At 39.0% G+C, this 22368-nt stretch overlaps 1 protein-coding gene across 1 annotated transcript; it reads left to right on the plus strand.

Moving 5' to 3' along the window:
• The first annotated feature begins 7139 nt into the window (after positions 1-7139).
• Smp_019340 (transmembrane 4 superfamily member, putative) lies at positions 7140-13242 on the plus strand. The gene is made up of 5 exons (XM_018791970.1): positions 7140-7247; positions 7286-7552; positions 7589-7684; positions 7722-7937; positions 12924-13242. Exons 1-5 carry the CDS (start codon positions 7188-7190, stop codon positions 13008-13010), a joined length of 726 nt encoding a protein of 241 aa, XP_018644877.1. The 5' UTR covers positions 7140-7187; the 3' UTR covers positions 13011-13242.
• The last annotated feature ends 9126 nt before the right edge of the window (positions 13243-22368 follow it).

Raw genomic sequence — 22368 nt, forward strand, 5'->3', positions numbered from 1 at the left:
GCAGTTTGCCTCGGCTTAGCGAGTGTGAAAACATCACGCTAAGTGGTGTTGACCGGGTTGAGGCTGCTTCCCTCAGTATAGCGGAATGAACTATATCCGGGCCGGGAGAACTGTCTTTTCTGATATGCTACAGTTTACGGAGCCCCAGCCCAGCGCTCAGTTTTACTTCGGAAAGTCCTGTGCAGTTGCAGGTGAAGCTTTTATCAATGTAGTTGATGCGGGTCGGTTGAAATGTTCGAAAGCATTGTATCGACCTTTGAAATAAACCTTTAATTTAAGAGAAAAAACATTGTTTTAGTCCACTTGGTATTAGTGTAAACTGTCGTACAATAATAATTTAGAACGACGCTATAAATGTCACAATTGGTTGAAAGAGGATAAACAACTATAAATTTCTATGTGTTATATATATATGTGGTGAAGATAAAATGAATATGTGAAGTTTGTCTATTTAATAGCAACATAAGATAATTTGTTTTTGGTCATATAGTTTGGATGTTTAGGGTGAAAAGATCATGTCTGGAGGTGCACCAACCCCACAAGCAAGAGTTTCTCAATCTTGATGAATCAGTATGGCGCTCAGTAAGATTGTCTACCACTTCCAGCTGTCTAGTCGGGGTCATCTACAGAAAGCCCACTGCTGACATCGATTACGACAATCGTTTGCTGGAAGGGTTAACCCGCTCTACGTGTCTTGGATTTTCTCATATCCTGATTCTAGGGGACTTCAATCTTCCTAGAATCAACTTCGCGGAACATACGTACATTGGAGTTGACAACTCTACTGAAGCTCAGTTCTTCAACCTCATTGATGATCTGGGATTATTCAAAAATGTGAAGTCGGTAAATCGTTGGAGAAACAGTCAGACGCCGTCGCGCTTAGACCGGGTATTCACAAATGAAGAATTCCTAGTCGACGACCCCTCAATTCTGGCTCCCCTGGAGAAAAGTGATCACGCCGTCCTATCCTTCAGTTTTGTCAGCGAAATTGAGATAAGATATCCCACCACCAACATGCGCTGGAATTTCAAACGGTTGAAAGTGTTAGCTTTACATGACTACCTACAACAGGTGGATTGGGATGTTCACCCTCAACTTGAAGTGGATGCTCATTGGGATTTATTTTTCCACACGCTCTTATGTGCTACTAAGTATTCAGTTCCTCAAATGGTCCCGAAAAACCACAAACAACCTGCAATCATCAAGAACCACACTGTTCGTTTGCCAAGCCGCAAAAGGCGCTGTTGGGCTGAATATAAACGAACTGATAACAACGGCATGAACAGGCAATACAAACATATAAGGAACATATACACAAAGGCAATAAGAGAAGACAGGCTTCATTACGAGACCAAGCTTATAGATAAATTTGTCTCCAATCCGAAAAGCTTGTTCCGCTACGCAGCTTCTCTTAGATAAGACAAAACTGAAGTTTCCCAACTGCTAGGTCTGACTGAGCTAGTCCAAGCGACTTCCCAGGGGTCCTTTAAGAGGAAACTTGACCTATTCATAATGACTAGGGATAACATGTTTTTGTGATTTACTAAATTCTTTTTTTCCTCTATTATCGTTTATATACCTAGGTTCTTGCCTGGAGGTATTGGTGATCCACTGGCACTAGACACGGAAGCCCGTTAATCGAAAGCTTCTTCTATTCCGTCCACAACCATTTGAACCATTTGATCACATCGAAACAGTCGGGATTAGTAAGCCAATAGGTGGAAAGGTAAAATGTGGCTGGAGAAGGATGAATTGACAGGTCTGTCAAGAGCTAGAATGACTTTATGTGCAGTAGTGTATTTGTGAGAGGTTTTCAATGTGACGTTGTATGGGGTTGCTCAAAAATGGAAAGGAAGATCCAAGGTCGCGCTTCTTTTAAACAACAGTTTTACAGCCAATGATGGTAATTGTACAAATAATGAGAATTGGTGAAAAAGTGTCAATAATAACAAAAATTAATTGCTGAATAAGTCTATGTTAACCACCCTCGCAAGCGATTTTTATAATTTTTGTTGTTGATAGGTTAAGGTGTGTGCGGCTTCTGTATCTGGTGAGTTCAGTGAATCTGGTCTATTTAAGAGCTATTTGAGGTGTTATACCCACCTGTTTCACTTCTCTTGACGCTCGGTGATTGGTTTTTCCGTCTTCCATTGTTGGTTGATTGCTCTAGTTTACTCTATTCCCCTACTAGCTTCTTGGTTATGTCAAATGGTCTTTTCATATTACCTGATGTTGTACCTTATCCTGCTGAAGTTGTCAAGTTTTCCATATATTTCTGCTTGCCAGCTCTAATGCTCTTGTATATCGGGCCAATATATTGACTTCCTTTGCTAATGTTTGGCTCAGAGAATATAACTCCACCCAAGTTGGTTGTTTTTGACTGCCGTCCTTTTGTTTTTCTCTCGAATCTTCTCAAGATTGTCTGGAGATCTACTATTTGTTCTAGTGCTCCTTGGAACCCAAAGTTTTAGTAGCCCTACATTTGACTCCAGTAATATTGTGTGATTGATTGTTATTGAAATATATATTTTGCCAACCCTCGTATATAATTGCCGATTTAGTCCGCGTTAGTAAATAGTGGAACTAAATAATCCGAATACGGGGATGGGTTTTTGAATGTGGGTATTTTGTACACTCATTGGTCTGGATAGACAATCAGAGGGACGAAGCGAAATGACGCTCGCTAAAGAAGGCTTATTAAACAACTCAATTCAACCAAGCATGAGGTGATATTTATAGTCATACGAAAATAAGGTACAGACATGTGATGAATAGGATAAGAAGTGCACACATATACGCTCATATGCAAAAACAGTCAAGGCGAATAATTAACAATGTCAAAATGTGACTCATTAAGAATGGGCAAATTGGCTTGTCCGGGAGCTAGAATAAGCTATGTGGACTTAACATTAGCAACCGGCACATTGCGAAATTGTTGCTTGCCTAATCTCTTTCCAGTTCTTCGTAGTCAGCCAAATCCAACATAGAACCTGGCACGTCTACAACGATTCTAGTTACCGCATCCTACTAGCAGAGGAGGATGAAATTGCCAGGGCAAATCCTAGAGTGGGAGAGGTAGTGACAATATTATTGGCAATAGAAAGACCAGACCTCGAAGATACTATCCGAGATATAAAATCACTGAAACAGGAAGGAAAAATTTAGGAGTAGTTTAGAAACGTAAGATTTAAGGTAGTACAACGAGTGCTTGCACCCGTGACATTACGATTGATTCTGAGCAGTGTCATTTAAAGTCTCTAACTATTGGGTACCATAATCACACGGACCCTAGTGAGGTAGTCTGTTGTCCTCTACAGTGGTTTCTTCTATTATGTTTTATAAGGCTTGGGACGTGTTTTTTAAACTCTCTAGTCTTGTTAGAATCGCGAGTTAAGTCCGTACTAAACTTTTACAGTACTGATTGTCTAGTGCCTCTTTAGCTTAACCACTAGGTGGTAATCTAAACCTGTGTCAGCTCCTTGTTTTGCTTTTGTTTCTCCTATGGGCCTTCTTAATCATTTGGTTCAGATATGATTAATCTAGTTTATTTTGGTGTGGTTCGGTGAAACCCATGTAGCTTTGTGTATAAGTTTGTGAAGGGAAATGATACCACCTATGAATATGCTGAACGCATACAGATCTTCCAGTTTCTTACTATTTTTGAATTTTTTCTCCCAGTTTATGTCGCCTCATGATGTGCTCATACTTAGTGTCGTCCATCCGAACCTTGGTGTCTAGGTCCCTCATCAGAATAGTTGGGTATTTTTCTGGATATTTCTCTAGGATGGACTTCAGCCTCCCATGAAACTGGTCTTTTCCATTTTCTTTCTTATCATTGGTGGATGCCTAGCACTGTATGATATTTTTTGTGATCCCTTTCTTTTTTGTTTTGTAGGATGCTTCGATGATCCTTGAGGCATGAGGTTCCCATCCTATAAGTGCTTTTCGTGCTTGGTAGAGCATCAGTACAATTTTTAGTGTAGGTCAAAAACTTTTGTCTTCGTGTCTAACACAACAACTCTCCTGAAGTTAGTTTTTCTGTCCAGGTTATGTTCAGTGAGTTTCACTTATTTCTAGCACTGCTAGGTCGTATCTTCTTATTCTCACTGCCCTTCTAGTTTGTCACGTTTTCTAGACATTCAATTTATCTATATTAATTGTTATTCTAGTCGTCAAAAAGGCCATTGGCTTCGTGACTACCGAAGAATATCGTCTTTTACCATGAAGCGTTATAACTGCTCTGTATTAAAACCCTTCAGCTCTTATGGGGGGAGGGCGAATGTTTTGAATAATTCTTTGTGATCAGCCAGTCAAATTGGAGTCCTATCAACAAACCACAGAAACTTTTAGTTCAAAGGTTCAGTGATTAACCCTCTAAAAAGAACCATCTGCTTTGGTTCGGGCGTCCAGGCTCTATCCCAGCCCATACACAAACCAAATTGTAACTACTATTGGGGGAAACTATTCACGCCTTAATTTCAGTCCTCGCAGATCATACCAAAACTACTTGTTAAGACTCGTTTTTATTTTACATTGAATCACTTGTCTATTCCTCTATCCCCATTTTGCATATTCCTATATTTTTCAACTGCCATAGCAACTCGTCTATGGTGGGAACTTTGTTCTGTCTAAACGATCTTAAGTCATTGACTGGTCGGAAGTTGAACGCTACTAATGAATGCGAATTCTGAACCAGCCTTTCTGAAACAGCATGTGCCATTCAAACTGGCCTCCTTCAACGTTCACACACTAATGGAGGTCGGACAACAAACAGGGTTGAGTATGCCTTTAGAAAGTCTCAACATCGATGTCTGCTGTCTATCCGAGACCTGTGTTCAAGACTCTAATGAAGTACTACAAATTCGCTCCTCATTTGTCTCTTCGAGAAATAGTTTCACGTGCGTTTAGGCAGGGACGCTGTGATATCTTCGTCTAGTTTTTCTGGCTCTGATGTCACACTAAGCTCTACAGCTGAGACAGTACTAATCGATCGGATCTCTGTTAACAGTCTGTTATGTGCTGTTAGATTAGGAAGCTCCATCAAAATTTGGAAAATTATGTATGAGATAGGATGTCTTTTCTTAATCTCCGTCTACGCATCGACAGATTGCAACCCGGATGCGATCAAGGATGAGTTTTACTACCAGTTAAGTGTTCTTCTGCGGAAAGTGCGTTCGATAGATATTGTATTATTAGACTTTTACAGAAAGCTCTCCGAACTTCTTCAAAAAGCTAAGCGCTCAGACATAGTACTCGTAACGGGTGACTTTAATGCTTATTTAGGTAGCTTAAACCAAACAGAAAGATATTTAGGTGGGTATTTTGGTATTCCGGCTCAACGAACAGATAATGGTGATCGTCTATTGTAACTATGCTCAGACAATCGTTTATTTTTTAGCAAACACTAATTTTAAGCATAAGGAGAGACGTCGTCTAACATGGCGACCACCTGCACCGAACCAACGATGGACTCAAATAGACCATATTGCCATCAGTCATCGTTAGGCAGGCTCAATAGATGACTGTCGCTCGTAATGGAGTACATGTTTCGACTATGATCATGCTTTAATACGAGCACGCATTGGTTTGCGCCTCACTGGACGCAGAAAAACTACACTAAGAAGACCCATCAGAGTTGAACTCTGTGACGAAAAAGCCAAAAGTAAGTTCGAGGATTAACTGAGTTCACATCTAGGCAGTTCTGTAAACGAGGTTGACCCAGATGTCGCTTGGAACGATATTCAAACAGCTGTGGAAACAACAGAGGCGTCTATTAAAGATTTAAAACAAAGGCTTAGGAAAAACCAATGGATTTCTATTAAGTCTGTTACACTGATAGATTCTCGTAAGCTCATCCCTTCAGGCTCTGAACACGATGAGGAACAAAAACAAATCAGATCTAAGTTCACCAAGAGTCTAAGGAACTACCGTGAGCAGTGGTGGACAACGAAAGAAAAAGAGATGAAAAAGGCAGCGACTGTAGGCAACACCAGATAACTCTTCAGACTAATGAAAGAACCCGGAATTAGTAAGTCAAGTGTGAGACAATCTCGGAAAAAAACAACAGTCTTATATGCGAAGTAGTCGAACGCGTCGACAGCTTCACTTGTCTTAGAAGTCTGGTCAGCCCTAATGCGTTAGCGTCTGACAATGTCGTTGCACGGATTCAGAAAGCTCGTTTGACTTTTGCCAACTTACGTCACCCATGGCGAAGAAGAGATATCGTTCTGTCGATTAGGGGACGAGTATACTGCGCAGCAGTCCGTTCCGTTCTACTTTACGACTGCGGAACGTGGCCATTAAGAATAGAAGACACTCGTAAGCTTCTAGTATTTGATCACGGATGTCTTAGAAATACTGCCAGCATCTGTTGGGATCACCGGCTAAGTAATGGTGGGATTAGACACAGGGTATTAGGGAATGATGGTAAATCAGTCGATGAGGTTGTAAATCTTCACCAACTGAGATGGTTGGGCCACGTGTCACGTATGCCTGAAGGCCGATCACCACGATGCGCAATGCTAACTGGTGTTGGGGATAGTCGGAAGTAAGTTAGAGGCGGCCAAACCGAAACGTGGCATCAGTCCTTGAAGTCACTAACTTCTGGTCTTAGCCATGTTTTAGATGCAGACTACTTGGTTGGGGTCCGTGTGACTATCGTAACCAATGGTTGGACACTGAGACATGGCTCAGAATTGATCACAATGGCGCAGGTGTATACACTCTTTGTCTTCCCTTAAACCGTAAGAATAAAATTGCTTCAAATCTTCCTTTCTTCCTGTACTATATCCTTTTATACAATCTTTCTTTTGTATATTACCACCACTAAATTAACCACTTCTCTGAATTTGGTGTTTATCTTGTTGTGCTGATGAGGTATGACAACTTAGACCGATGCATATATATGCCTAGTCCTACGTTGTAGCTGACTGACCTACCAACCATAATGTTAAAACTAGTTATCAAAATGGTTGACTGGTTCGAACTACACAAAACGATCATCATTAATTAGTCAGACTTGGTAATTACAGCATCCGACTTCAAACCACTTAGTTCCTGTGGTTTTCTTTATTTGACCTTACCTTCTTGACAGGTCCAATCTTCTGTGTAGTTTAATCTGTACCGCTTTTGATTATCTAGGAATTTGGAAATATCAAACGTTCTTATTAAAAAACTAGCTATTCACAATGGCGATTCTTAATGACTTATCTAGATGCATTGTGGCCGTGTCATATGCACTGCTTTTGGTAAGTCTTTGTGAATTAGTTTCATTTTTTCGATTCAGGTTGCTTCAGTAATACTTATAGCTATTGGGGGGAGCATACTTGTAATTGCTGCGCGTTACAAACACGTTGTGACTGTGACAAACTTACAATTTCCTGGTTATATTGTGCTGGGCACAGGATTATTGCTCCTGTGTGCTGGAGTGATTGGTTTCATAGCCTGCATAAAACATAGTCGCTGTCTACTTGTGTTGTTGTATGTATTATTGCTCACTATTTTACTATGTAAACTGGCTGTTATCATCGTTTCTATATTTTACTGGCCAAAAGTAATGCATATTTTTGAGCTTATATAACGTTTTTAGATTAGAGAACAAATAAGTAGAGTACTTCATGAAGATCTGAGGATGTATGATAAAGTTGCTGAAGTTCGACAGATTGTCGATTTTATCCAGTCAAATGTAAACTGAAGTTTTGCAAATTCATCCTGTATTCTAGTTTGAGTGTTGTGGAGTGGAAAATCAGTCAGATTGGAAATTTTACAATAACGGCAGTTATCCTCAAAGTTGTTGTAAAAATCGTCAGCTAGAAGGATCGTTTAGCGATAAAGAGTGTATCTATTATCAGTATGGCTGTCTCAATTTCTTGGAACGTGAAGTTAAGAGATATTTGGGTTATGTCATTGGATCCGCATGTACCTTTTTCTTGTTGCAAGTTAGTTCATCTTCTAAACTTCTTTTAAAGTTTATTGTGATTTGACATGGCGACCCCCGAATTTGACCCAACGTTGGACTCAAATAGATCAAATCACTATCAACCATCGATGGAGGGGCTCGATAGAAGACTGTCGCCCATTTTGGAGCACATGCTTAGATTCAGATCATGCTCCAGTGCGGGCACGTATCTGTCTTTGTCTTACTGGACGTAGGAAAGACTGGGCAAGGAAGCCTCTTAGGGTTCTACTTAATGATAGGCAAGCTAATAATATGTTTCAGGAACAACTAGAAAACAGTTAGGAAGACATGTAAGTTGTGCCCACCCCGAGGCAGCGTGGAATGACATCCGTAAAGCTGTGGAAACAGCAGTGATATCCGGTAGTAAGATAAACCATAAGGTTAGGGAGAAACAATGGATCTCGGCAGCATCTACCGCACTGATAGATGCTCGTAAACTCATCCCATATGGCTCTGAACATAACGAAGAGCGGAGTCAGCTTAAGCTCAGGCTAATAAGAAGCCTACGCAATGATCGTGAACAGTGGTGGGCAGCGAAAGCAAGAGAGATGGAAAAAGCAGCAGCAATAGGTAACAGCAGACAGCTATTCAGACTTGTTAAAGGAACCGGCATTAGGAACCCAACTATTAGCGAAACTATCTCAGATAAAGATGGACATATCATTCATTCTCAATCCAGGAGATTGGATCGATGGGCAGAACATTTTGGGGATCAGTTCAACTGGCCTTCAGCCACACTTCAGTTACCCACGATCCCCAGTCGTCCTGAATGGTAAATTGATGTAAGTCCTCCAACTCTCCACGAGGTTGAAAAAGCTATAGGAAATCTGAAGCGAGGGAGAGCGGCAGGCCCTGAGAGGTTTACCCCTCAGACTTTTAAGGATGGCGTTCCAGTATTAGCAGCGAGATTGGCTGAGGTCCCAGGTAGAATCTGGGAACTAGACGTAATTCCATCCGACTGATCCCAATCACTGATTGTGCCAGTCTATAAGAAAAGACAAAAGTCCTCTTGTGACAATCACAGAGGAATCAGTTTGACTAATATAGTGTCTAAAATATTAGCTTCAATAATACTTGGATGCCTAACCAAAGCTCGTGAAGAGCAGACTAGAGAAAGTCAGGCTGGTTTTCGATCTGGACGTAGTTATATAGACCAGATATTCACTCTATGTCAGGTCCTAGAACATGGACACATATTCAGACGTCCCGCATTCATAGTATTCCTCAACCTTAAGGCGCCATTTGACTCCGTTGATCGTGAGGTTCTGTGGTAATGTTTGTCACTGAAAGGAGTACCGAAGAAGTACATTAACCTCATAAAGGCTCTCTGCTCGAACACAACTGGTCGAGTTAGAGCTTATGGCGAACTGTCATCAGAATTGATTACCTCAAGTAGTGTTCGTCAGGGCTATCCACTTTCCCTATTCTTGTTTAAGTTTATCATAGACGTTCATTTTGAAATAATACTTTCGTCATCTACATTTATAGGCGTTGAAATTCTACCAGCAGACTCACTTGTTGACTTAGAATATGCCGATGACATTGGTGAAGACGCTGACAAAATGCAGAGCCTTCTGACCATTATAAACAATTATGCAGGTATGTTCGGGGTGCGATTCTCTCCCACGAAATGCAAAATGTTGCTTCAGGATTGGGTTGCATCGACAACCGAACTAATGATAGGGAGTGAAGTAGTTGGTCGTGTTGACCGCTTCACTTATCTTGGAAGTCTCATCAGCCCTTGTTTATTTATTGATTTAAACACATAAATATTGGTACAAGGAAGCACCAGATACATATGCGCCATACAAATCTCATTCGATTTGCTTGAGGGCTGTGATACTGCCCAGGTGCCCGAACTGAAGCAGGTGGTTTTCTTAGGGGCCCACACCCGAAGCCTTTGACCGAAAGATCTGATCCACAAGGCAGTGGAGCATCGTGAGGAGATGCAGTCCCATGGTAGCCGGTGATCAACGATTGATTCGTACGCCATTTGTTCCCTCAGGATACTGGAGCCCATGTGCACCATTGGTTTGGAATCAGGGTTTTCCAACTCCCCTAGGTGGACTCGCCTTGTCCACCAACCCGGTTAAAGCGCCGGACATTCGCTTTTCGTCCTCTCAATTTCGTAAACAACACCCCCGCCACGAGAAGGCAGTGAGTATGACTTCCCTGGCAGAGGCTATATATTCGCTGGCCATGTGAGAGCATTCGGAGAGGGAGCGGCTGTACTAGGGCATTTGGGGGCTGGTAGTCTAGTGTGTGACGGAATCTCAACACGGATACAGAAGGCTCGACTAGCCTTCACCAACTTGCGTCATTTATGGCGTAGACGAGATGTTGGTAGGTTTATACTACCTGGTTTGGATCCGCGAGATGATAGCAACCGATGGTTAGAGACCTTGAATGACATGGCTCAAAATCGTTTGCAATGGCGAAGGTGTTCTGCCAAATTCTAATCTTCTGAATTCTTCATGTTCCTATCATTTTTCTCCTTTCAACTTTATTTCACTGGACTGTACTCCTTGAATAACATCTTCAAACCCTAGTCTTTTGGATTAATGCTCATACTCTTACTACCTGTACCACTATGGGATTTGAATCGACAACTGCATCTCTGTGCTAATGTGGTATGGCAACTCAAACTGATGTACGTACGTACGAAGTTCTACGTTGTGACTGACTGATTGGGATTTAACTATCATTAGTTTTTAATACAACATAAAACAGTATTGTTTAATATATCAGTGATTTGGCACCACTGTCATCTTGTTCTATCAAATGCACACTGCCAGATCTTACGTTATTTATAACTGAGTCAAAATTAATGGGGATGTGTCGGTTAATATTGTAAGGAGCACATATTATTATGAATAAAATCCCTAAACTGAGTGTTGTAAGATACTTATTTCTCGGAATCTTACATTCTGTTTTGATCCATAATGCTTCATATTTTGATTTATTCTAGATTTATTTATCTCATATCAAGAGATACTAAAAAACTTTCAAAGGCGATAATAAGGGCAGGGACACAATATAGGAAAATTTTCATGGGTTCAGCTTGTTACGCTTGTTACGCAGGCGATTAAATAAATCCAAGCTCACACCCTTTAGTCTGTTATTTGATTTGTGTGAAATAGTTATTTTGTTGGGACTTCATTTAATTCCATCCTTGCGTAAACTGTTTGTCCCCTTTATCAAATCAATGTCAGAGAAATTACGTGGTATCGCTTATCGTTTTAGAGCGAAGGCTTAATGATTTAAGGGGTTTGGTTTTCTGCCAATAAGTCTTTGGTTCGGGCCTTGCTCCTTTCACTTTGGTGTGGCCAACCGGTTTGTATCAGCCTATGCACCTAAAGTGCGCCTCACATCCAAGTGTCTGGTGAATACGTTTATTTAGTAGTTTTATTTGTTTTAATAGGCAATCTAGCTCCGAACGGTAACTAAACATGTTGTGATCTAATCATCATCTTGGAATTTATATCAACTGTGTTCAATTGGTGTTTGACGACACGTCAACAGGTATCTAAACAAGAGTTTTGATTTTCCCATCTTGCCATCGCCTTTGGCTTAAGCGATATCTCCGTTACTAAGCAGGGCGAAAGTATGCTATGCAGCAATTGGCTGTCTTCATGGTTGTGAACCATGACCTTTCAAAGTAGACGAGATTTGTAGGTTACCGGTATTTGATCATAGATGTGTCCGAACCATTACTCGCGTGGTGGAACCACAGAGTTATGAGTGTTGAAGCTAGACGCAGAGTACTTGGTGTACACCAATTAGTTGGTGAGTCTACATCCTACTGAGATAGGTGCGATGTTCATGTTATGTATATCTGATTACTATGGACCTTAATATGCAGTGTTGGTTTGTATAACAATGGGTTGAATGAAAGCTTTACAGAGCCAAAATGAAACCTGGAATCAGTCTACTAATACATAGAAAAATTATGTGCAAGATATGTGTACTATCAAGATGATTATAAATGAATAGATCATATACAATTAAAAGTCGTTGATAATTTAGTTAAGTCAAATTCTGGTTATTAGGTCGTTTTTAATATAGGTACCAAAACAGTCAGATATCTTACGAATATTTCTAGGTTATAGTTTTCACCATTAGCGTTCGTTTTGTAAAGATCGAAAAGCAAAAGAAAACTGAAAAAAGAGCTAGAAGTGAGAGCAAAAATGAAAGGCATAGAATAGTAGAATGTTCTAAATTTGTTGGGAGATTATGAATAAAGTTATTTATTTTCGTTTCTAAGCTGCATCACTCGAAATCTCCGTCAGTAGCTATAATTTTCTTTTGGATAATAACTAAGAAGTTTAATAAGCCCAACGTTCAAGTAATTGACTTCATCAATTAATTTTATGGTCTCGGTCTTCCGGAGCGAATGTTTGAAGCCAGTTGGTTAGATTTCTCTATGTACAGAATTGCTTGTTATATCTAGGATATAAATTATTTAAGTTAGCTTTTTTTCATTTTCTAATATTGGCTAAATAAAAGAATAACTTTACCTTAGTAACAAACTTCAATTTATTTATATTTTCAAGCTAATGGTTAAACTTATATTTGGACTAACCTTTGTTTGGTACTTGGCAAGATTTCTGTAAGCCTAACACCCTTGAAAATTCAACTGTGGAGTTGTTTTTAAGATTCCGGTCACTGCTAGTTTTTAAAAGTTTGAGGAAAATTGAAGGTCTTACTAACATTACGAAGTACTACCGTTTAAAAAACTAACGCTTGAACCCTAGAAATATATGATTCTCAGTTTCAGTGTGAACACTATGCTATTTATGGAAGCGGGTGGCTGCAGGAAAGAATTTGTTTAGGGTATTACAATATCACGATAGCTACTGATCTAATAAGTCTTGGGTATTGATATAATGGTTTTTAATGGTTAAAATGTCAGCTTTGGAGTATTTATTGCTACTTAATTATTCTGACTTCGTTTTTTTTTTACTAGCTCATCGGTTTGCACAGCATGTGCGTTGTGATTTGTCGGTCTCAGTCGATTCATCGTTGGCAGAATGAGGGTTATATTAGTATATAATCTATCGTGATTAAGTTCATGGTTAATTTTGGGTACTAAAGTGTTTTGTATTTCTACAAAGGAGGTATGTTGGATTCGTAGTGCTCCCTACCCAAGCTAAATACCCTGCCTCTTTGCACATAGATCATTCGTTGATTTCACTGACAAACCATTCAGGAGGACTATTGTACGCTTATTCATTTTATTGTTTATAATTCTATATCTATTTTATAATCAAATACATTAAATTATTAAATAAACTGACAATTTTACTCTGATATGACGGGGGTATAATTTCACTACCTTTTATTTTAGCAACTTTGGTGCATAATTGGTAAAGTTAAAAAAAAGTAGAAATTCTTTTCTTGCAAACAGATGATGGTAATCAATCGTCTGATATAAAGTTGACGGTAAGAGGTTTTAGCAGCGTTTAGCAAACGGTAAGAAAAGGAATATATTACGGTAGCTTTTCTATTACCGGATTCTTGAAGACTCATCCCGGTTAGCTCCAAACTCAATGCTTGGCAACAAGAGCATAGTCGACTGATATGACAGTGACAGGTAACAGTAGATAGCTGTTTAGTCTTACCAAGTAAACTTAAGTCAAAAAGCACAGGGTTAGTATAATTAATAGTGAAAAAGACGGATAGAAAAATTATTAACAGTTCATGTACCTTATTGCTACCATTCACCTGATTGATATCCACGAGCAATCCCGAATGCCCTGGTGCGGTTGAGTGCGAGAATAGTTCGCTCTCCCTCTCGAAATGCCCTCATATGACCACGTGTATACAGCTACTGTCAAGGAAGTCCTAATCACTGAGGCGGGGGTGTTTTTTACGAAATTGAAAGTGAGAAAAGCGAATGTCCGGCGCTTTAACCGGATTGGTGGATACGGAGAATCTACCTAGGGGAGTTCGGAAATCCTGATTTCAAACCGATGATGCACGTACGCTCCAATATCCCGAGAGAACGAATGGCGTATGAACCTATTGTTGGTCACCGGCTACCATGAGACTGCATCTCCTAACGTTGCTCCACTGCCTTGTGGTGTCATATTTTGACCTTGTTACTTATTCACTTATAACCTTGACTGCTTTTATATGATAGTGTGTGCCAATCGCTTACCCTGTTCATCACATATATTTAGCTTACTCTTGTCTGACTATAAATATTTAGTCATGCTTGATCAAACCGAGATGAGACGCTTGCCTCGTCTGGTCTGCTTCTCCGCTTCGTTTCTCTGATTGTCTGCCTGGCTCAACGAATATATGTAATATACGTATCCAGAATTTATTTTCGTATTTGGCTTATTTTATTTCATTATTCTTTAACACGAATTAGGTCGACAGTTATGTACAAAGGTAGCCAAGATGTATATTTCGTTAACATCATCATATGGTCGAATTGGAGTCCTATCAACAAACCACAGAAACTTTTAGTTCAAAGGTTCAGTGATTAACCCTCTAAAAAGAACCATCTGCTTTGGTTCGGGCGTCCAGGCTCTATCCCAGCCCATACACAAACCAAATTGTAACTACTATTGGGGGAAACTATTCACGCCTTAATTTCAGTCCTCGCAGATCATACCAAAACTACTTGTTAAGACTCGTTTTTATTTTACATTGAATCACTTGTCTATTCCTCTATCCCCATTTTGCATATTCCTATATTTTTCAACTGCCATAGCAACTCGTCTATGGTGGGAACTTTGTTCTGTCTAAACGATCTTAAGTCATTGACTGGTCGGAAGTTGAACGCTACTAATGAATGCGAATTCTGAACCAGCCTTTCTGAAACAGCATGTGCCATTCAAACTGGCCTCCTTCAACGTTCACACACTAATGGAGGTCGGACAACAAACAGGGTTGAGTATGCCTTTAGAAAGTCTCAACATCGATGTCTGCTGTCTATCCGAGACCTGTGTTCAAGACTCTAATGAAGTACTACAAATTCGCTCCTCATTTGTCTCTTCGAGAAATAGTTTCACGTGCGTTTAGGCAGGGACGCTGTGATATCTTCGTCTAGTTTTTCTGGCTCTGATGTCACACTAAGCTTTACAGCTGAGACAGTACTAATCGATCGGATCTCTGTTAACAGTCTGTTATGTGCTGTTAGATTAGGAAGCTCCATCAAAATTTGGAAAATTATGTATGAGATAGGATGTCTTTTCTTAATCTCCGTCTACGCATCGACAGATTGCAACCCGGATGCGATCAAGGATGAGTTTTACTACCAGTTAAGTGTTCTTCTGCGGAAAGTGCGTTCGATAGATATTGTATTACTAGTCGAAGATTTCATTGCTCAGGTCGGGTGTCTCGGCACAGAAGAGTCGTTTTGGTGGTCAATGGTTTCGTTCAGATAACGGTGACCATCTACTGCAACTTTTCTCAGACTATAGTCTGTTCCTGGCTAGCACTAACTATCGGCGTGGTCATCGGAGATGTGCCGCTTGGTATTCTCCTACACCTCTAACCTGGACTCAGATTGATCACATTGTGGTCAGCTACTGTTGGCGTGGTTGAGTACAGTATCGCCGCTCATTTTGGAATACTTATCTGGACTCTGACCACACGTTTGTTTACGCTAATCTTATCTTACGTTTCAATGGCGAACAAATTCATCTCCCTAAACAGATCGATTTCAGCAAATTGGTTGAGTCAGGGTTGCTCAGTCTCACCGTTCCTTTCTAAATTTGTCATCGATGACGTTCTGGAGACAGTTTTGGTGTGGATCCCTTGTCTAGAAGAAGACTTTTCAATCTTCAGTATGTGATATTGTCTTACTGTACGATTAACCCAAACCATGCTATCCGCACTTAATCAGTGTCCGTAGGTATGGCGTGTGCTATGCACCTTAGCAGAAAGTACTTTTACAATACTGAAATACCCCGAACCTCCACTCAATCTTTGGTAATGAACAGATAGAAGCATATGGGAAGTTCGTGTTTCTGGGTAGCTGTGTAAGTGGCACAAATAATGAGATCAATTCACGTATATTGAAAGCCGGAGCAGCTTACGCCAATCTGGACCATCTTTGGCGCCTTCACGAAGTTATTCTGGCTGTAAAAGTTGGATCTACACTGCATCAATGAGAGCGATTTCGCTCTGTGCTTGTGGAACCTTGTTTTCCCAACTGAGGAGATCAGATGACTCTGATTATCTTTGTCTCCGACGGGCTCCTGGATTCCAGAGACGACATCATGTTAGTAATACAGAGTTTCAATTAGTGTTGCTATCTTGAAACATCGACTTCAGTGACTTGAATGTGTCCTGAGAATGTCGTTCCAGGGGATTCCACATTGTGCATTATTTGTGGACTCTGGGGCTGGTTCGGAAAAGAGAGGTGATCAGTACTTGACATGAGGTCGTAGTTTGGAAGAAAGCTTTAGAAGATTGGCTTCTGTTGGTCCTTCCCGACTTCCTGAATTGGGTCCTAGAAGATATTACAACACACTGGCTCGAGACGTTGTCCGAAATAGCTCATAATGGAAGCTGGTGGCGATCCTGCTGTAACTTTCTCCATAAAAGTTAGAGTAACTTCCTTAACTGAAAGAATTCATTCTGGTTGTATTTTTCCTATATGAACTGCTCCCATTATTATTATTATTTCACACTCACGTACTTATTTCAATTCATTGTTCTCTTTTATTATATTCGATTTTTTTTCTTTATCTCTTCACAACCTCATTTTTATTGTGTAGCTCATATATTTGCTTTTCCTTTCTACCAATGTTTATGTCTTCAAATAAATAAAAGATAAATTGACATTCGCCTTCTAATATAGCGTAGCTGAAAGCATTATCGTTAACTTGAAACCAATGAGAACAGCAATTCTTGGTGTTTTAATCTCATCGATCCTTACAGATGGTTAATATAAGTCCACCAATCAAACTTACGGAGATAGTAGTTTGAATTTGGAAGATGGATCTTGTTTTAATGGCCAGTTTTCTTAAAGAACCCGCTATGTTGAATGTAACCGTTTGTGTAGGAGAAAAAAGGTGCAGTTCTGTAGTTTTACAATCTTGTTATACATGACAACAGACTTTGATCGCTCGATATAAGCATAGGTGAAAACCATGAAGCTTTGTGCCTCGACTGATTATACGATGCGTTAAGAAGCTGTTGAAAGTACTTTCAGATGACTGTAAAGTTTTGTAACTAAAGGGGGCAAGAACAAAATTGGGATTATCGACGGAATGCACCCAGATTCTGGAGCGAAAGAGGACTAATCACACCGAAATATGAAAAGAATATTATGATGATGGGTCGCCAAACGGATAACTGAGCTCTTCCAACTCTCAAGAAATCAAGTTCTTCAGTACTTCTTGCAAAATTCATGTGTCTTATGAGACTGGTTTCTTCACATGGGTTATTCTTCTGTGCAAATTCTTCAAAGTACCTTCTGGTTTTGTGTTGAGGTTGACATAAACTGGACAGGATGTACAATCTATGTGAAAATAATGTGTCTAAGCACATTTATCTAGAATTACAGACTATTTTCTCAATGTCTGCTTTACAAACATTTTATCTCAACTTCGAGGCACCTACAACTACACAGAATACGTTTTATCATTTGGAATTATTTATCAGATCGGACTTAATTTCTTGACAGACATTTGTCTAAATATATTTCGAGCGTAGAACCAGATACATCTGTATTCCATGGCCCTAGTTTTATCTACACTTACTTCCCTTAAATTTTGTGACGTTTTTTAATCTTTATGGCTCATAAATTATTATTCCCTTAGTTCTTTATATGATAATATTCTAATTCAGAAATCCCTATTTTTTTATCGTACCGTCTTTCACAATGACCTTTATTCGCCTACTTAAAAAATCGTATCATGATTTTTCACTATTTAGTTGTCCTTGACCTTTAATCATTTTCGGCTTCCTATATTCTCTAACCTGTCTGAAATTTTAAAGGCTAATAAGGAAATTTAAATAAATGAATAATTAGAAAGAGGGATTGTAGTAATTTAACAGTTGAGTTTATGAGTTGATTAAAGCTGGATCACCAAGGAAAACCTGGGAGCACTGGACGGTCATTTCGTCCTAGTATGGGACTCCTCAGCAGTGTGCATCCACGATCCCGCGAGCGGGGTCGATTCATGAATTCAACTGTTAAGTTACCACAGTCCCCACAAAGCCCTCTTTCTCATACTAATCATCGTGTACTCACTAGTGACTGGCTTCACGAGGTATTTCCTGGAGTTCTAATGAGAGGCGGTGATCAATGGAGTTCAACCGTGACTTACTGAAGACAATGGTGGACGGTGGCGCGATTTCGTGGATTGGTTGGAGTCAGGCATTAACACCGTTAGATGCCGGCTCGATGGTCTAGAAGTTAGGCTTTCGCACGCACGATTGAAGGTCATGGGTTCAGATCTCGAGTGCGGAGTCTTAGGAGTGCGCTGCTGAGGATTCCCATAACAGGGCGAAACGACTGTCCAGTGCTTCCAGGTTTTCCATGGTGATCTAGCTTTAATCGACTTATGAATTTAAATATTAAATGAATAATCACTGTAATATTTTACTAAGAATTACAATACTAAGACTTACAATGTACACGATAACTTTGGGTTAACATGGACATTGAAGGTTGTATTGCGTTTACAAGCTGTGCGTACTTGAAAAATTGTGTAAAGCTATATCTCCTTACGCCTGTTACCCCTCGTGGAGGAGCATAGGCCTCACATCTCCGCGTTCTCCATCCAATCCTGTCCTGGGCAATCCTTTCCAGTTGTTGTTCATATCTGCTTCTATTTCCCGGCGTAATGTGTTCTTTGGCCTTCCTCTTTTCCACTTCTCTTCCGGATTCCAAGTCAGGGTTTGCCTCGTGATGCAGTTTGGTGATTTCCTTAATGTATGTCCTATCCACTTCCAACGTCTTTTCCTAATTTCCTTTTCAGCTGGAAGCTGGTTTGTCCTCTCCCATAAAACGCTGTTGCTGATAGTATCCGGCCGATGAATGTTGAGTATTTTGCGTAGATAACTGTTTATAAATACTTGTACCATTCTGACGATGGATATAGTAATTCCCCACGTTTCAGCTCCATACAATAGGACTGTCTTGACGTTCGTATCGAAGATTCTCACCTTGAAATTAGTTGACAGTTGTTTTGAGTTCCAGATGTTCTTCAACTGTAGAAATGCTGCCCTTGCTTTGCCAATCCTCGCCTTTACATCTGCATCTGATCCTCCTTGTTCATCAATGATGCTTCCCAGGTACGTGAATGTTTCTACATCTTCCAGAGTTTCTCTATCAAATGTGACTGGGTTGGTGTTCTCCATGTTGTATTTGAGAATCTTGCTTTTTCCTTTGTATATTGTAGTGCCGCGATTCGTTAACCGTTTACTTCGATAACCGTTATAATTCTAAACTTAACGGTGCGTAAAATCAGAAGACAAAGGATAGCAGCAACTACAGTTTATTGTCGAATAACTCAGGTTCGAAAGCTAACAACACCTGAGCGAATATGAACGAGCGAGTGAGCGGCAAGCGAGAGAGCGAGGCGAAAGATGATGCGTATTGGAGATGGCTGGGAAGCCAACTCGAGAGCGAGGCAAAAGATGATGCGTATTGGAGATGGCTGGGAAGCCAACTCGAGAGCGAAGCGAAAGATAATGCGTATTGGAGATGGCTGGGAAGCCAACTCGATTTAAGCAAGCGTTAGTCAACATTTATAGTCAGGCAAAAATGAGTGACAGACATATGATGAATAAGATACGAAGTGTGTACACATATACGCTCATATAAAAAGTACTCAAGGTTAATAAGCAAATGATTAACAAGATCAAAAGATGACTCAATGTACAGGTGAATTGGCTTGGCCAGCAACTAGAATAAAGTATATGGGCTTAACATAACAACCGATACTACAATATGTTGAGTCCTATTGATGCAGAGGCTGCCGCTAAATTAGTTGTCTTCGTCTGTATTTGTTCGTGGGTATGGGATAGGAGGAGGGATAGATCATCTTCGAAGTCCAAACCGTCTAAATGATTCTGAGATGTCCAGTGTGTTCCGCTCAGATGTCGAGGTCTTCATAATCCAATTTGCTTCATGAATGCACTTAAATCAGACATTTCGTTAGGTCGATCATCTGATTCTTATTTGAAGTTTTGTAAATGATGCTTACAGAAATAAAGAGTTGAGTTTTGGTTTAACTAATTTTGGAATTTATTGTGTACCCACCTTAGTTCATTGAGATCGAAGTACCGATTTCTAGGACTGTCTGGTCACTTTTTAAAAAGTGGTCTGTATTTAAGATTTTAGCGTTCGTGATTATTATTTAGTATCGTCAGAATTCAACCTTCCCTAATAAGGGTTGGTCAGTATCATATTTTATGGTCTCACATGTGAGCTAAAAAAACTTATTACTGGTACAATCTAGTATTTAGAGATAGCTTACTAAGTGACCGAACAGTTTTAAAGATTTCATTACAGGACTTAAACAAGCTCATAATTTCCTCAATAGTGACAGATCTTAAGTAGGGAAAATGACAAAACTGAGCAAAGAAGAATTTTTCATGACAATAATTACCGCCTTAATTCTAAGAGTGATCATGAATCAAAAATTTCTTTGGGAGTAATATATTACTTTCACCTTCAAATAATAACTCATAAAAAAAGCTTGTAGACATTTGCAGAACAAAAAAGAAGAGCGCACTAACGATACCAAAAGTGATGGTGGTACATATTTAGTGTAGTTGCCTAACTTACCTTTAGCATTAAATTTCACTGTCATAGTTTTCCTCATTCATATAATACCAGGAATATTCTCAGTTTAATTTGAAACGTCGCTGTTTTTTCGATAATCATTTTAGAACTAGAAATTGTGTTTTTTCCTTACATCTCTTAATATTTACGTTGATAAACGTTTTCCTACAGTTCATTTACGAAATACCTGCCTGGAATCGCATATTCTTTGTCAAATTTGTCATTCATTTGTAGACAAAAATGTTCAACAATTACCTTGAGAATTTCTTCATACATAGCAACTGTGATTTCAGTCCCTAAATTCTGACTCCTATTCATGCAGATGAGATTTTGTTAGATGCATTTATTTAGTTTAAAAGGAACGTAATCCAAGTCGTTTCATACTAAATTAAGTCGCATACCTTTTGCACAAGTCAGTGAATATCCAGACTCAATAGCTAAGTGGATAGAGCGATGGAGTCTAAAGTGAAAGGTACTGGGTTAGAGTCTCGGAATGAACGTCAACTGAGTTTATCCAGTTGATGAGTCCCGAATAGGACTAAAAGTGGGTCCTGGATCCAGTTACTAGCTACATTCAGTCTATCTAGTCCATATTAAAAGATCAACACTTTCAATATAACGTGTTTATACTGTTGTGATAAGAAATTTCGCAAAAATGGTGTGTTTGTAATATGTTTAATTTACTATAAATTATTTAATTTGGATAACTGGTTTAGCATAATATCGCTGTTCAGTGAAATATTGAAGAGTCTTGAAAATTTCGTTTTTAGATATTTATTACTTGAAAGTACTTTCCATTTCTGCAAACAAATGATCTAGCGTACGGTTATTTAAGTTGTATATTCTAACGAGAGAAATGAACAAATTAAACACCGAAAATTTCATAATAGGCATTTTATTTTGGGATTATTAAAGCTAATTCTGTATTAAAGTTATTATCCACTTTTTCTTAACTATACGGTTAGTCGAATAGAATTGAGAAACGAGTCTTGTCTTTTATCATTTCTACATTTCAGTATAGGTACTTTCTTTTCCAGGTCATCTGGGCTCAATTTGGTAATGGTTATTCAAACTATCATTTACTTACAATACTCAGTAATGGATGTTTCACATATATTTATATGAAACATGATGTTAAAGGTAAAGAAATAATAATAAGATGACGTCACTGTTCAAATACATAAAGGATACACGTTTCATTTTACAGGACTTAAACACACAATAACTAATAAAGCAAAAATTGAGTAAATAAGTACTATGTTTTCCACATTTATAAAAAATACATAGTGAGAATTAAGAATAAAAAAGAATCACAGATTAAATTCATGCAACTCATTGTAATATATTTTCTGCAATAAAAAAAATCCATACGATGTTGCCGCTGTACGAATAAGCAGTTATTCTTTAACTAAGAAGAACACTGAATTAACAAACAAATAATACTTTTTCTTTTAATATTAAAAATAAACAAATATCATTAACAAAAGATAGTTATATCGATGTTTATTCATGTAGGAAAAAACACTAACAATCATTAACTATAAAATTAAGATTAATACGTTCATATATGAACATGTTTTTAACTCAATTTTAATCAGAAACAATACATTATGATGAAATATGTAAAAGACACGATATAATAAAGACACTCATT

This window comes from Schistosoma mansoni (assembly GCF_000237925.1).
Source record: "Schistosoma mansoni, WGS project CABG00000000 data, chromosome 1 unplaced supercontig 0010, strain Puerto Rico, whole genome shotgun sequence".
NCBI lineage: Eukaryota > Metazoa > Platyhelminthes > Trematoda > Strigeidida > Schistosomatidae > Schistosoma > Schistosoma mansoni.